This window comes from Vulpes vulpes, chromosome 1 (assembly GCF_048418805.1).
Source record: "Vulpes vulpes isolate BD-2025 chromosome 1, VulVul3, whole genome shotgun sequence".
Classification (NCBI taxonomy): Eukaryota; Metazoa; Chordata; class Mammalia; order Carnivora; family Canidae; genus Vulpes; species Vulpes vulpes.
The window spans coordinates 153,235,139-153,251,709 of record NC_132780.1 but is presented as its reverse complement, the minus strand read 5'-3'; the positions used below and the strand labels follow the sequence as shown (position 1 = coordinate 153,251,709).

At 35.8% G+C, this 16,571-nt stretch overlaps 1 protein-coding gene across 1 annotated transcript in view; it reads right to left on the bottom strand.

Moving 5' to 3' along the window:
• Positions 1-3,624: 3,624 nt before the first annotated feature.
• The window catches only part of RAB23 (RAB23, member RAS oncogene family), a 33,990-nt gene continuing 21,043 nt past the window's right edge, over positions 3,625-16,571 (bottom strand). The window contains exons 4-7 of the mRNA XM_072734793.1: positions 11,741-11,897; positions 10,129-10,211; positions 8,596-8,688; positions 3,625-5,265 (exon numbers count right to left, since the gene is read on the bottom strand). Of these exons, the coding sequence (XP_072590894.1) occupies positions 5,126-5,265; positions 8,596-8,688; positions 10,129-10,211; positions 11,741-11,897 (473 nt within the window). The 3' untranslated portion in view covers positions 3,625-5,125. The remainder of the gene's footprint in view (positions 5,266-8,595; positions 8,689-10,128; positions 10,212-11,740; positions 11,898-16,571) is intronic.

Below are 16,571 nucleotides of genomic sequence, written 5' to 3'. Positions count from 1 at the left end.
AAGTTTTAAATTTTCATTATATTCAATTTACTGATTCTCTTTTACAGTTAGCACTTTCTAAGACCTAAGATATACTTGCTTACCCTAAGGTCATGCGGATTATTTCCTGTTTTCTTCTAGAAGCCTTAGTTTTAGCTTTTATTAGGTTAATAACCCACCACAAATTCTATTTTGAGGATATTATGAAGTTAAGTCCTAAGATTCAAAATATCTAGTTATTCCAGTACATTTTCCCTTTATCCATGGGACTGTTATGAAGTCTTTGTTAAAAATCACTTGACCATATTTTTGTGGGTATATTTCTGGATTCTAGTCTGTTTCAATGATCTATGTATCTTCTTTACTGTACCTATACTGAGAATCTTAAAATCATAGAGTCGCAGTTCTTCAACTCTTTTCTTTTTAAAAATTGTTTTGGCTATCCTAGGTTCATCACATAACTTTTAGATAAACTTTAACATTTTCAGTAAAATGCCTGCTGGGATTCTGATTGGAATTGCATTGAATCTATAGATCAATTTAGAAAGAGCTGACAACAAAACAATACTGAGTTTTCCAATCATGTACATAATACATCCATTTAAATCTCCTTTAATTTCTCTCAGCAATAAGTATCATGCATTTAAATTTTAAGTGTTTGTTTATAATCTGCTCTAATTCATGTAATTTATAAATCTGTGTAAAAGCCATACTAGGAAATTTCAAGATCAGTATGACAGTGTTTTTTTCTTACAATCCAATAGAAGAGCAAAATATTCTAATTACAATTTTAAAAGTAGAAAAGTTTGAGTAACATTTTAATTAGAAGAGATGAAATAATAATAGCACAAAGAATGTAAGAATTATAGAGGTGTCACATGTAACTCAAAAAACAAGGTGTCACACATAACACAAAAAGCAAATTCAGCCTTTGATTTCTCCATAACAATGAAAAATAATAGAAATATATTTGGGTCTGTCACTTAAATATATGAAAAAGTGAATTCTAAGAAATATAAAAATAGGGAAAATAAAAAACCTTTCAATGACAACTTCTGCATCCATGCTGATATTCAGCATGGGTAATAATTTTTGTTTTGAAGATTTTTTTTTTTAAGTATTCTCTATACCCACTTGGGGCTCAAATTTAGAACCGCGAGATCAAGAGTTGCATGCTCCACCATGTGAACTAGCCAGGCACCCCTATTTTTTTATTTAATATATTCATTTATGGAGATTGCTTAACTTACTTTATTAAATTATTTCAGCATTTAATAATCAATATAACCAAGCTAAATCCTTCAACTTTGATCTTCTACTTTAACTAAAAATGGCTAGTCAGAATTCCCTTTACATAAGCCTCTTATAATATACTTGGGAGTGGTTAACTTCTTTTTTTTTTTTTAACTAAGTACATAATCCCAATTCAAAAGGTTTTCTTCATATTTTTAATTATTTAAATTTTTTTGATGAAACTATCAAATCTATACTAAAATATTATTAAATCAGTCTTTTAGGATACGCCCTCCCCATAATTTCAGATGAGAAATTAGACTTTTGATCGAAAAATAGTTACTTTATTATTTTAATTCTCTTTTTAAGACAAATGCATCAAATACGAAATCAATATTATGTTAGGACATTTATACGCTGAAAATGTTCCTAGCAGTAGTAATTCCTCCATAAAATATAACTGCATATATAAAGCAGTATCAAATCCATTCATAAATATTAGACCATAAAGTATAATGGAAGATAGCACATCTTTTTATGTCTGGGTAATATAAACATAATAGTTACAAAATAGGATAGAAAATGGCTTTGTTGCTATCGAATATGTGACTCTGACAAACTTAGATCTTCATTCTCCTCCTCCTTTGAAAAAAGGGAAGGAATAATAATACTCCATAGAATAGCTGTAAAGATTAAATTATTGTTTGCAAGGTACTTTGTATAGTTCCCACCTGATAGTAAGTACTAAATTAATGGCAACGGGTTTCATCTTATGGCACTAATAACAATAGAAATACAGTTGATCCTTGAACAACACCGGGATAAGCGGCACCAACCCCCACACTGTGAAAAATCCAAGTATAACTTTTGACTCCCTTAACATTTAACTGCTAAGGCCTACTGGTAACATAAGCTGTCTATTAACAAATATTCTGTATGTTGTGCGTATTCCATACTGTATTCTTATAAAGTAAGCCAGGAGAAAAGAAAATGTTATTAAGACAACCATAAGGAAGAAAAAATACATTTATAGTCCTGTAAAAAATCCGCATGAAAGTGGACCCACACAGTTCAAACTGGCATTGTCCAAGGTTCAACTGTATATTGCCTTAATATAAGGGCTATTCGGTAAGCTATCTAATTTGTAAGGCTGACAGAGAGGAAAGGAGAACTGGGGGCTCTGCAATATGGCAGTCATTACACAGCTCTCTGTCTGTATACTAGAAACCAGCAACCAGGTAAAAAAAGTACATGAGAGTACAAATGCACAAACAACATCCTGGAGTCTTAGCCAGTGTTTTCTTTAGTGTCCGTAGTTCATTACAAATTAACAGTAAAGTGATTTAGAAGAATTAAGGTACTTGTGGGGGGATTAAGATTTTATTTATTTATTCATGAGAGACACAGAGAGAGAGAGAGGCAGAGACACAGGCAGTGAAGGTGTCGCTAAACTGCTGAGCCAGCTGCTGGGGGTGGGGTTAGACTTAGGTTTTAGAATTAAATTGAGAAAGTATTTAACTGATTTTCAGACCTACTTAGTGATTTAAAATGAATAATCATAAGTGGAAAATACACAAGTGCAAATAAAAATTCAAATGTGTAACAAAGCTCTCTCTCTCAGTTCTTATAAGAAAAAAGGACAAAACTAAACACATAAAATTATATTACAACTATCAGGAAACTTCAACCACCATGAGAGATTATCTTTTTTATATAGAAAAGTGGCAATCTCTTCCCCCACATATTTAATTAATATGAAATAGAACTACAACATATTACATAACAGGATTTTTTTTTTTTTGCTACTAAAGACCACAAAACTATTTGCTGCAAAATATGTTTTGTGAAAAAATTAAAGAGACTGTATTCTAAGAGAGTAGAAAAGGAAAAAGGAATCATTAACAGATACCCATTGTTAGGAATGGAATTTTTGGGATCCCTGGGTGGCACAGCGGTTTGGCGCCTGCCTTTGGCCCAGGGCGCGATCCTGGAGACCCGGGATCGAATCCCACGTCGGGCTCCCGGTGCACGGAGCCTGCTTCTCACTCTGCCTATGTCTCTGCCTCTCTCTCCCTCTCTCTCTCTGTGTGACTATCATTAATAAATAAAAATTAAAAAAAAAAAAAAAAGGAATGGAATTTTTTCCCCCAACACCTATCCCACTGCCAGCAATGGGAGTGGAGTCAACTTGGTGACATAAAAATTAACATTTTATATTACTTTAAAATAGATAATACCAGATTATTTTCATACTATGAAAAGCAAACATTCACTCTTGACCCCTTAGAAAGGACATACCCCAGAAAATCCTATTCTTTTCAATGTTAATCTGGACAAAGGGAAGAGGATGGTGCAGATGTAAGACTTAAAGAGAGACAGAACATACAGAAGAAATACATACAACATTATGCATTTGTTCAAATAATGAAAAATGAATTTATGACACATTTTCCAGGAAAAGTTACATGTCTTGAAATCCTGCAAAAACCAGGTATATAGGGAGGGGTTAAAAACAAAGTCATTGATGAACAATAATCGTTTTTTTTACAGAGTTCACACAATTCTTAGTTGGAAAACTACTGTCCCAAGTCACCATATTTATGCTCTGCCATGTGATTACTGTGAAAATCAGTTCTTAAAAGAAATTATTCTGCATGTGGTGCTGACAGAGCCCTTGAGAAAGTGCTATACAAACCGAAGTTTATAGAAACTTTTAAGTGATAATCTTAAAATACCATACAAAAATGTGTAAACGAAAAGATGCTTTAGAGTTGCAGGGCCTTATAAAATCTATCATGCAGATGAAGACAAAAGATCATCTTTTCTGCATTTAAAAAATTGATAGCATAACCTTAAAAGTTCAAAATTGCATTTTCAGCAGAAAAAGGCGCTAGATGCACCACTGCATTTCACAGGACCCACGGGATAACTGCAGGGGTGCCGGACATCATAAGGGCTTGGCCAGCACGAGCTCCTCATGCTTATAGATGGACATGTGAGAAAGATTTTGCGGCAAGTCTCACCTGGGAAATACTCTAGCATTGAACATTTCTACTCCTCTTTTATCTACCCTGACAGAGAGGAAAACTGCTTTTAAAAGATATAAACAATATAAATTCTGATAGTAAAGCACTGTAAAAATTAGGTATGATATTTTTGGCACAAAGCACTTTTAAAATCTGAGCTTGTTTTGCAAAATATATGTCTGGAATTTCTTATTTGAAAATAAAAACTTTTAACATATACGCAATGTGTAAATAATTTTAGGAATGAATGAATTAGATTCTCTTTCCTTATGTACTGAATATACCTTCAGTATGCTTCAGTACCAGATATCTGCATACAAACCTCCATATTCTACATTATACAGATATTGCACAAGTAACATTGCCAAAATATACACTAATGCAGTCTGGCAAGATTTAGGGTTTACCTTTCAATATTATTTTTTTTTGTAAGTATTTGGATTCAATACTACTTTCCAAAAAAGCTATATGACCAATTTCAGAAATACAATGCTTGCTATCTCTCCTTGGTCAATAATATTAAAATCTGTACCGATATATTTGGGGCATTCCATTTATGTTTTCCAGCACTTAAAATTCAGCAAAACCTGTTTTTGACATTTTTTACAGCATTCCTTCAAAAACAGGAGAAGCTTCGTCTGATGTAAAAAAAAAATTAAAACAAGTCCACAAGGCAGTAATCTTTCCACCAAAGATCTCACTCCACCTGAAAAGCACTGCAGAACAATATTTAAGTCTGTCAACTTTCACAGAGCCATTAGGTGCAAAGTCTGCTTAAAAAAAAAACAAAAAAACAAAAAAAAACTTGTAACATACCATGACAGCTGGATGCATTTCTTACTGAATTGCACAATATAACTCAATTTTTTTTTCCTCCCTAAAACGTTTTAGGGTATGCTACAGCTGCCAAAAGGATTTCTATTTTTCTTGGTCCTCTGTTTGTTGGGTCGAAGATTGATGACATCTCCACCATTAAGGGTACTTGAATTTTGACCCAAGTGACTTCCAGTTGATGTATTAAAGACACCTGTAAATTGAGGAAAAACAGAGAGAGTGATACTGATATAGTTCAGGGTTACCAATTGTACACTGTGTATCCAGCATCTTAGTAAATCAGTAATATTTTCAGTATTTACAACTTTAAGCTTTTGTTTTCATTTCATTTATTTTATAAGTTTTTTTTAAGTAAACTCTACCCCTCCTTTTTAAGTAAACACTGGGCTCGAACTCATGACCCTGAGATGGAGTTGTATGTTCTACCAACTAAGCCACCTAAGTGCTCCACGTTTATTTTTAATAGCCAATATATATCGTTTGTCAAAATTCAAAGGGTACAATATAAAAGGGATTACACAGTAAAGTCTCCCTTCCAAATCACCAGTTTACCTTCCCTAAAGCATGAATGTTTTTCACTTTTCCTGTTTCCTTCCAGAGATATTTTATGCATATTTAAGCAAAAATGCAAATGCATTTTTTCTCTCTTAATTACCAAACTGATGATTAACTGTATACACAGTTCTGCATCTTTTCACTAACAATCTATTTCTGAATTTGCTATCAGCAAGTATGATAATTTTAATAATTTCACTTATTATCTTTTACATCATATAATTTCCTCAAGAATACCAGATTTGTAGCTCACAACAGTATTTGTGAGATTTTATGTTAATAAAAACATTGCATATGTAAAAGCTGTAGTAATGTGGGATTTTCCTATCTAGGGTAAAACAACAACGAAATGGTCTACAAATAATTAAAGTGGTAAGTAAATTAAAGGATGAACTAAATGAAAACTTTTAACTACTATAGTTCCCATTTTAAACTGTGCTGCTCTCACACTATAATCTCTAGTTTATAAACAATTTATCATAAATAAATAAATAAACAAACAACTTATCCTCCATGATACACAAGTCTGTGCCAGAGACACTATCAGCAATACAAAGATGACTATTCCTGCCCACAAGAAGTTTACAATCTAATAAGTGAGGTGAGGCAGTATGCAGGTAAGTAATGCTTTAGCTACTCTTCCTTAAGTGTCATAAAAGGGACCCAAGATCCCACAGACGGTTCCAAGGAAGGACCAATTATACCTAATATATAAGAAAGGACAGACTAATAAAAAAGGTAGAACTGGACAACTGGCAATGTATTGGACTTAGATCTCTCTTCATTTAGAAGAAAAGCATAGCAGTCATGGCTTTAGCTAGATATACAGCGAGCAGAGAAAGCTTTCTAGACAGTCCTTGAGGAATGAATAGTTCTTTGACAGGGATGGGAAAGAGGTCATTCTATCTATCTAATCTATTTATCTATTATTATTATTTATAAAGATTTTATTTATTTATTCATGAGAGACCTAGAGAGAGAGATGCAGAGACATAGGCAGAGGGAAAAGCAGGCTCCATGCAGGGAGCCCAATGTGGGACTCGATCCCGGGGATTCTGGGATCACGCCCTGAGCCAAAGGCAGATGCTCAACCACTGAGCCACCCAGGCATCCTGAAAGAAGTCATTCTTGATGAAAGAGCCAAAATAAGCAACAATGAAGAAGACAGTGTTAGAATGTTTAAGATACAGCAAGACCTCTGGCAGAACTGGAAAACGGGTACATATATGAGTGGGGCTTAAGGCCATACAGGATAGATGATATTGTCTTTAGATCTCAGGATGAAGAGAGCTGCATTTAATATTCTCCATAATACAAATCTATCAAAGGGCTTCACTCAGGAAATTGGAAGAGACAAGAATGGAGCTCAGAAGACCAGGCCAGACAGAAGCTTATTACAACTGCCCTATTTTGTTTCACAAAGCATTTGAGGTGTCTGACAGTAAGAACATATTCAATAAAAATGGCAAAATAACAACAAAAAGAAGCAAGAACCAAGGGGGAAAAGAAGTTAAAACAGGTCAAGAAAATAATGTGAGTACATGTATGGGGGCGGGTGTGTGTGTCAAAATACAGATATGGAGTCCCTAAGAGACTACACAGAAGCTTTAGTAACAGAAAATTTGGTTCTCAACTTCCTGGTAGCCATAGCAAAAAACATGACATAGTCAGTCCAGTTACTGTTATAGAGAAGACAACATACTTATTCTTTAGGAAATGTTAAACTTTGTAGGCATTTAGCATTACAAAAAAAAAAAAAAAATCAGTAAAGTGTCTGGAAATAGTACAAGTATAGTGTCAGAAGAACAAGTGTTGGGGATCCCTGGATGGCTCAGCGGTTTAGTGCCTGCCCTTGGCTCAGGGCGTGATCCTGGAGTCCCAAGATCGAGTCCCACATCAGGCTCCCTGCATGGAGCCTGCTTCTCCCTCTGCCTGTCTCTCTGCCTCTCTCTCTCTGTGTCTCTCATGAATAAATAAATAAAATCTTAAAAAAAAAAAAAAAACAAGTGTTAAGAGCCCATTTATACATAGGACAGACCTTTATAAAATCTTTATCTCTGCTCTCTTAATACATAGAAAATTCAAGAGTTAAAAAAAATCTTTTAACTCAATATACCTTTTAATATGAGAGTTGATACTAAATTTAACAAATGCTAATCTAATACTTTCTAATCACATTTCTTAAAGAAATGAACATATTGGGACGCCTGGGTGGCTCAGTGATTGAGCGTCTCCCTCTGGCTCAGGGCCTGATCCAGGGATCCGGAATCGAGTCCTACATCCAGCTCCTTGCGAGGAGCCTGCTTCTCCCTCTGCCTGTGTCTCTGCCTCTGTGTCTCTCATAAATGAATGAATGAATGAATGAATGAATGAATGAATGAATAAATAAATAAATAAAATAAAATAAAATAAAATAAAATAAAATAAAATAAATAAATAAATAAATAAATAAATAAATAAATAAATAAATAAAATCTCTAAAAAAAAGAAATGAACATATTATATTAAAAAAATAGCAGGGGCACCTGAGTGGTTCAGTTGTTTAAGCATCTCAATATTGGCTCAGGTCATGATCTTGGGGTCCTGACTAAACCCCCATCAGGCTCTGCACTCAGTGTGGAGTCTGCTTGTCTCTCTCTCTCTCCCTCTACCCTTCCCCCGACTGCCCTCTCTTTCTCTAAAATAAATAAATAAATCTTTAAAAGAAATAGTAAATATGGGGTGCCTGGGTAGCTCAATCAGTTAAGCATACAATTCTTGATCTCAGCTCAGGTCTTGATCTTAGGGTTGTGAGTTCAAGCCTTGCACTGGGCTCCAAGTTGGGCATGGAGCTTATTAAAAAAAAAAAAAAAAAAGAACCCACACAATAAAAAGATGGTTAAAAATTAAAAAATAGTAAATATGGTAATAATGAATGGAAAATAAATTTAGCAGGTAAACATGGGACTGAAATTTCTTGGGTACTTACCAATTTTGTTACTACTTGAATGCATTAATTCTGGATCCTCAGCTATTTGCTGTTTGAGTTTTTGAAGGTATTTTTCAGCCAAATATTTAAAAACTAGAATAAAAGCAAAAGCAAAAATCTTACCAGGTCAGCATAATTTATGCATGTAAAATCTGTTGTTTCATATCACTCACTATAATATTGTATACTTGCTAATGACATTTATTTATTTTGAAATATTTGTATTCTTACATTCATCCTTACTAAAAGGATGAATCCTTACTTCCTTTCCATTTAAAATTAAATTGGAAGTATATAATCTAGTTGAAAAAACTCAACTTTTAAAAATTACTTGAGCATTCAAAAAAAGAATTATTTGAGCAATGCCTAAGTACAATAGTAATTATAAATATATATGGCATTTTATTAGTAAAGAAATGAAATAATACTTAGTAGTCATTAGTTTTAGATACTTGAATAGGGATCAACAATCAGCAATACCACATTAACTCAGTCTTGAAAACATATCTCCTCCTTTCTTTAGGTGAAAAAAACTATCTAGAAGACACTTGAGCAACAATCAAGTTGCAATCTAACAATATAAGTAGCAGTTCTGGAATGAGAAAAATAATCATCTTTCTCTACTCTCACTTTCTTAAACTGGGAAATATTACTAAACAAATTAAGGTCAGGGGTGCCTGGCTGGCTAAGTCAGTAGAGCACGGGACTCTTGACCTCAGGGTCATAAGTTCCAGTCCCACGTTGGGGGATTACTTAAAAAAAACAAAAACAAAAAACAACCAGGGGAGCCTGAGTAGCTCAGCTGGTTGGGCGCTGATCTCTTGGTTTTGGCTGAGGTCATTATTTCATGGGTCGTGGGAATGAGCCCCATGTTGGGCTCTGTACTCACTGGGGAGTCTGCTTGAGAATTCTCTCCCTCTGCCTCTCCTCCCTCACCTCTCAAGTAAATTAATAAATCTTTAAAAAACACACACATAACAACAAATTAAGGTCATTATAACCGCCTAATGGAACATCCACTATAGTGGAGTTATCAAACAATTCAGTAATTTAAAAAGGTATCCATGAAAAACACATACATGCATACACACTCAAATATTTACAGCTATATTTTTAAAGATAAAAAACAAAACAAAACCCACCAAAGTTTGGCAACAGAGAGTAATAAGTATTCAGAGTCATTAGTAATTAGTTAAGGACTCTAAGAAACATCATGCTTTTAAATTTTACTTAATGATAGGTGACAAGAAAATCCTGTTATTACATATATGACTTCTAGAAACCACAACAGAAAAAAATGTAAGAAGAATAAAACAAACTTCTTGCTATTTTTTTAAGATTTTATTTATTTATTCATGAGAGTCACAGAAAGAGAGGCAGAGACACAGGCAGAGGGAGAAGCAGGCTCCATGCAGGGAGCCTGATGTGGGACTTCATCCCGGGACTCCAGAATCACGCCCTGGGCCAAAGGCAGGCGCTAAACTGCTAAGCCACCCAGGGATCTCTATTAATTTTTTTTTAAAGGCAGTTTACCTTCAGTCACATTTAGATCTTCTTTCACTGATGTTCTGTAGAATCTTAGCTTTAACTTTTTTGCCAGTGCCTCGGCTTCCTCACTATGTATCGATTAAAAAAAAAAAAAAAAAAGAAAGCACTTATAAAGATACCTTCTGATAGCTTGTTTTAAAAAATAATTTTTATTACATTTACTGAATACAGCTTAGGGGGGTGGGTGTCAGACCTTCCAGACTAGTTGAAAGTTATGTTGTTAGTACTTAAACAGGATTTTTAGTCTTCAGTATTGTTGGGGGATAAACACCATTATACTGTCAATTCTATGGTCATTAAACTCTAGTCTTAAAATGGCTAAATATCACTTTTTGTTATATAACACTTAAATTAATTTTCTGTTTTTTAAAACATTTGAATTTAATCATACTCTGAAAATCTTACACTGCATTCCTTACTTTACTCTTACTGGCTGTGAAACTACTTTGCTGTCAAAGCCAAAGTCATTAAATTAACGACTGTGTCTATGAGAGCAGACTCCTAATTTTAGTTTTATTATGACTCTGATCTTAGTTTTAATAAGACTGTAGTAGCTCTGCTCTAAAATCATTCCGGATGATTCCACCCCACCCTTCTTCACCTTCTTCCTGGTCTTCACAACCTTGTGTAGTTTCTTCCTACACTGTAATCAAGGTTAGTCTGTGTGATCAATACACAGAAGTGATAGTATGTGACTTCTGAGATTAGGTCATAAGAGACTTTAGGGCTTCTGCTTCACTCTGTTTTGAATCCTGCTTGGGGAAAGCTGCTGCCATGCTGTGCCGACACTCAAGCAGCCCTAGGGAGAGGTCCACATGGCAACAGGCCAAGTGAGTGAGCGTTCTAGAATTGGATCCTCCAGCCCCAGTCATGCTTTACATGACTACTGTCCTGTGTAACAGCTTGACTGCGACAACAGCTTGTTTTCATGAAAAACCTGAACCAGAAACACATGATTAATCCACTCTCAAATTCCTGACACAGAGAAATGGAAAAAATAAATTTTTGTTGAAGGCACTAAGTTTTGGGTTAAACTGTTAGACAGCAACAGATAACTAATATAAGAACATAGCAAAAAATGAGGTAAAAACCAAGCAAAGATTTTAAAAGCTAGCAAAAAGTTAATAATACAATGTACAAATACTTAGAAATTATCTAGATGCTCAGTTCACAAATTTGAACTGCATTTCTGAATATACAAAACAATACGAATCTGAACTACTTATTTAAAGTCATCACCATAGGATAGCTACTTGCTCTAGATATTAAAACATACAGGGATTTCTTTTTCCCCAGGGATGTTTTTATTAACATTATTATATTTAGATTTGACAACATCAAGAGCTGGATTTCCAGTGTAAGACCTAAGACTGGAATTCTAAAAGGCCTTCAAAGTTTATTCCTTGAATTTTCTCTACTTATGATTTCATGTTAATTTTTTTTAACCCAAACCAATCATAAAAAATAGCTCACAGAAAACTTAATTATAAGGCAGTCTCTATAAAAGGTTTCCTAAAATTTTTAAATCTATGCAAAAATTAAAATAAGTTTTAACTTTATAGAATTACCACCTCCCCCTCAAAAGTGAACATCTTACTTCTTTATACAAGAATCATCTAAGAGATCAATCTTGTTTTGGACAAGTACAGTTGGTATATCTCCAACTTCAGCTACTACTTTCTCTCTCCAACTGGAAATTGCTTCAAAAGATTCTCTGTCTGTGGTAGAAAATACAAGCACACAAGCCTGGGCTCCTGTAAGGTCACAAAATAAAAATGTTATTTACATTAATGAAACAATCCTATACAGGATGAGGGCAATTTTTACCTATTCAAACATTTTATTTTTATTTTTATTTTTTTATTTATGATAGTCACACAGAGAGAGAGAGAGAGAGAGGCAGAGACATAGGCAGAGGGAGAAGCAGGCTCCATGCACCGGGAGCCCGACGTGGGATTCGATCCCGGGTCTCCAGGATCGCGCCCTGGGCCAAAGGCAGGTGCCAAACCGCTGTGCCACCCAGGGATCCCCTCAAACATTTTTTTAAATTGAAGTATAATTAAGATACAATGTTACAGAAGGGGAGGTGGGGTGGCTGGGTGACGGGCACTGACGGGGGCACTTGAGGGGATGAATACTGGGTGTTATACTATGTTAGCAAATTCAAACTCCAATAAAAAAATATACCCCCCAAAAAAGATACAATGTTATATTAGTAAATTGTAACAATACAATTTTTATGTAAATGAATATTGAGCCCCTCTTTCCAGGACTCTGCTTATGTTTTAACATATAAACACCATATTTCCATATTCCAAGAACCAGTGGTTCTCAAAATTGTGCACAAGTGTCAAAGTATCCTCAAAACCATACACATCCTTGTTAATTGTTAAATAAAAACTTAGAAGAAAAAAAAACTACACATTCCTTTTGGAACACCATGAAATACTGATATATTGAATATTACAAAAGCACGAAAGATGGGCAGTGCCTGGGTAGCTCAGTGGTTTAGCACTGCCTTCAGACCAGGGCATGGTCCTGGGACCCAGGACTGAGTCCCACATCGGGCTCCCTGCATGGAGCCTACTTCTCCTTCTGCCTATGTCTCTGCCTCCGTGTCTCTCATGAATAAATAAAATCTTTAAAAAAAAAAAAAAAAAAAGCAAGAAAGAATGGTAAGCTAAGTATGAATGATAGACTGTTGCCAAGTTCTTCCTATTTTTTTTTAAGTTCTTCCTATTAATATCTATCATTTGCTTCTGAATTTCTTTTAATGCAGATTTAGGAAAAATCTATGAGGAAACAAATCATAATTTTCTCGTTCTATTTATTTTTAATTTTTTTTTATTTTTTAGATTTTTATTTATTAATTTGAGAGAGAGAGAGAGAGTGTGTGTGTGAGAGAGCACAGCAGGGGGTAGGGGCAAAGGGAGAGGGTGAAGCTGGCTCCCTGCTGAGTAGGGAGCTGGAAGCAGAAACGGGGCTTGATCCCAGGAACCAGGGATCATGACCTGAGTCAAGGCAGATACTTAACTTGACTGAGCCACCCAGGTGCCCATCATTTTATTTACTTTAAAAAAAAAATCTAAATTATTTTATTTTAGGAGAATACCAGCGATGTAAACGAAGATAATTTAAGAATCAGTGCCAAAAGTTAAAAATACATATATATTTAAAATAGAGGAAAAAGTTTAATTTCATTTTTATCCTGTTTAACTGCCTAATTTCCATGCTCAAATGATATTTTAAGTTTCAATTATCACATTAGGTTGATAATATCTAAATTAAAAATAAGCAGCAACCTTCTGAAAGAAGCCAGGGATGGCTTTATTTTAAAGTAGGCTCCATGTCCAACTTGGGGCTTGAACTCATGAACCTGAGATCAAGAGTCGCATGCTCTGACTGACATAGCCAGGTGCCCCAAAAGGTCTTTTATAAATGATTAGATGTTCAATCAAGCAGATAGGATGGTGACAAAAGCAGATATACAGATAACAAGAGTAAATCGCCCTAGGGACAAGATAATTTCCTGGAACCAAGGCACCTTTTCTTACTATTACTCCTTCCTTCCAGATTTCTCAGGTGTAAGTTTCCAACTAAGACTCAAAACATACATACCTGGGCTACTTAGGATACTGTAAGGCCAAAAAAGGTCTGCATTACCATTAAAGGGAATACTATAGTACAAAGCAAAAGAGCATGAAAGAGAAAAACCAGCAGTTAAGTATTACTGTAAAAGCAGAGACTTCATATGGGAAAATCTTCCACACTCTAAAACAGATTTTAAACCAAAAAATGTATTAATTACAAAACTGTCTAAATTAATACAAAACTGGGGCTGGGGACAGTGTACAACACAGATAAACAGATGCTCCCTGACACTCTGCAGCAATTTAAGAACAAATAAAACTGAGGAGGGGTGCCTGGGTGGGCTCAGTCAGTTCAGTGTCAGACTCTCGATTTCAGGTCAGGTCATGATCTCAGGGTTGTGAGACTGAGCCCCTTGTTGGGCTCCACCCTAGGCATGAAGCCTACTTAATATTCTCTCTCTCCTCGTCCCCCTGCTCCCCCTCCAAAACCCAACACTGACAAGATCACACTGGATACTAGTAAATAAACTTATATTTACTTGAACTCTAATATTTACTTAAGCTATAAATAAACATTATTTAATTATACTTTAAGAAACTGTTCTTTTGGGCAGCCCCAGTGGCCCAGCAGTTTAGCACTGCCTTCAGCCTGGGGCGTGATCCTGGAGACCCAGGATTGAGTCCCATGTTGGGCTCCCTGCATGGGGCCTGTTTCTCCCTCTGCCTGTGTCTCTGCCTCTTTCTCTCTCCCTGTCTCTCATGAATAAATAAACAAAATCTTTTAAAAAAAAAAACTAGAATTTTATATCCAGTCAACTGTTATTTAAATCTGAGGGCCAATGGACTCTTACAGGAAGTATACTTTAATAAAAATGTGTAAAAGAAAAAAAGAAAAAAACCCAGAGATATAGGCAGCAAGAGAGCTTAAGAAAAACAAAATGTCATTTAAAAAATCTTTTTGTGGGATCCCTGGGTGGCGCAGCGGTTTAGCGCCTGCCTTTGGCCCAGGGCGCGATCCTGGAGACCCAGGATCGAATCCCACGTCGGGCTCCCGGTGCATGGAGCCTGCTTCTCCCTCTGCCTATGTCTCTGCCTCTCTCTCTCTCTCTCTCTCTCTCTCTCTCTGTGCGTGACTATCATAAATAAATTTAAAAAAAACAATTAAAAAAAAATCTTTTTTTAAAAAAGATTTGAGAGAGAGCACAAACAGAAGTAGAGGGAGAAGCAAACTCCCCACCAAGCAGGGAGCCCAATGTAGGGCTCAATCCCAGAACCCTGGGATCATGATCCAAGTGGAAGGCAGATATGCCCAACTGAGTGAGCCACCCAAGTGCCCTTGTTTTAAAAATCTTTCTTTCTTCTTAAGATTTTAAGTAATCTCTACACCCACTATGGGGCTCAAACTCACAACCCCGAGATTAAGAGTCAGATGCTCCACAAACTGAGCCAGTCAGGTGCCCCAAAATGTCGTTTAAAAAAATAAATGAAAAATGGATAAAAGTATGCCCATAACAACCCCAAAATTATTTAGTGGAGGACTGTGTGGGGAAAGACCAAAGGAATACGGAAAAGTACTAAAATGCCAGTCTAAAAAGGAGGAAGACATACTATTAATATGTTTAAGCAATCTAGGGAGGTAAATAAACACGAATACGGGTAGAGATACCTGAGTATCACTGTAGCTATGGACAGTTCCTGCCTGTTGTTAATATCCTCAAAGTATACGCTGCAGGTGGCACTCAGCTTTAATTTTCTTTAAAGATTTATTTATTTGAGAGAGACAACAGACTCACTGCTGAGTGCGGGGCCCAACATGGGGCTCAATCCCAGACCTCCAAGATTGTGACCTGAACCAAAGTCATATGCTTAATTAACTAAGCCACCCAGGTGTCCCACACTAGCTTTTCTGCATCTAGGCTTTTTCTGATGCCTCAGAAAGACCCTTGGGCTAGCCCATCCTAAGGGGAATTGATACCTCCAGGGAGAAACTTGAATTATGGGAGATGGTATTAAACCTCAGCTTCACTTTGGTGGGACCATCTTGAGGCAAGGCTACATGGTGCCTCACAGAAATTGATTCCCCAATTGCCTACAGTAATAATTAGCTCATTAATGCACCTTTCATAGGTTTTTCTCCTTTCTTTCCCCAGTCTCAGTTCTTCCACCCGGGATCACCTACCAAATAAACCAGCCCCACCAAGTTGTACCAAGACCTGTTTTGTAGATTATTTTTGCAGATATAATTTTGAGAAACAATGGACAAAACTACTTGATTTAATTTCCCATAACTGAATATTATCATCCATACATACAGATAAATATTCTGTGGAATTATGATGCATTGTGGTTCCTTTCTGCTTAAGAACTTCCCCCCACCACAAAAAAAGTTAAAGAGCCTTTATATAAAATTTTGACTGAGGTACCAATAAAACAGATGACAAATACCAGATTCCAAATATGTGTCGAAATATCATTCTTTGCAGAATTTACAAAGGAAAAGACCAAAATCCATTATACAACTTCGGAACTCCCTCAAGCACTTGGAGAAATTTTTTTTCTTTAAGAACTGAGAAGAAGGGGAAAGGATTTCTTTAGAAAAAGTGCTGCCCACACCAACCCTTCTCTCTCTCTCTAAGATTTTATTTATTTATTTGAGATAGAAGAGAGCACACAAGGGGGGGGGGGAGCAGAGGGAGAGGGACAAGCGGACTCTGCACTGAGCATGAAGCCTAACATGGGGCTCCACCCCATAACCCTGAGATCATGACCTGAGCCAAAATCAAGAATCACACACTTAATGGAGTGAGCCACCAGGCACTCCCCTTCTCTCTTTTAAGG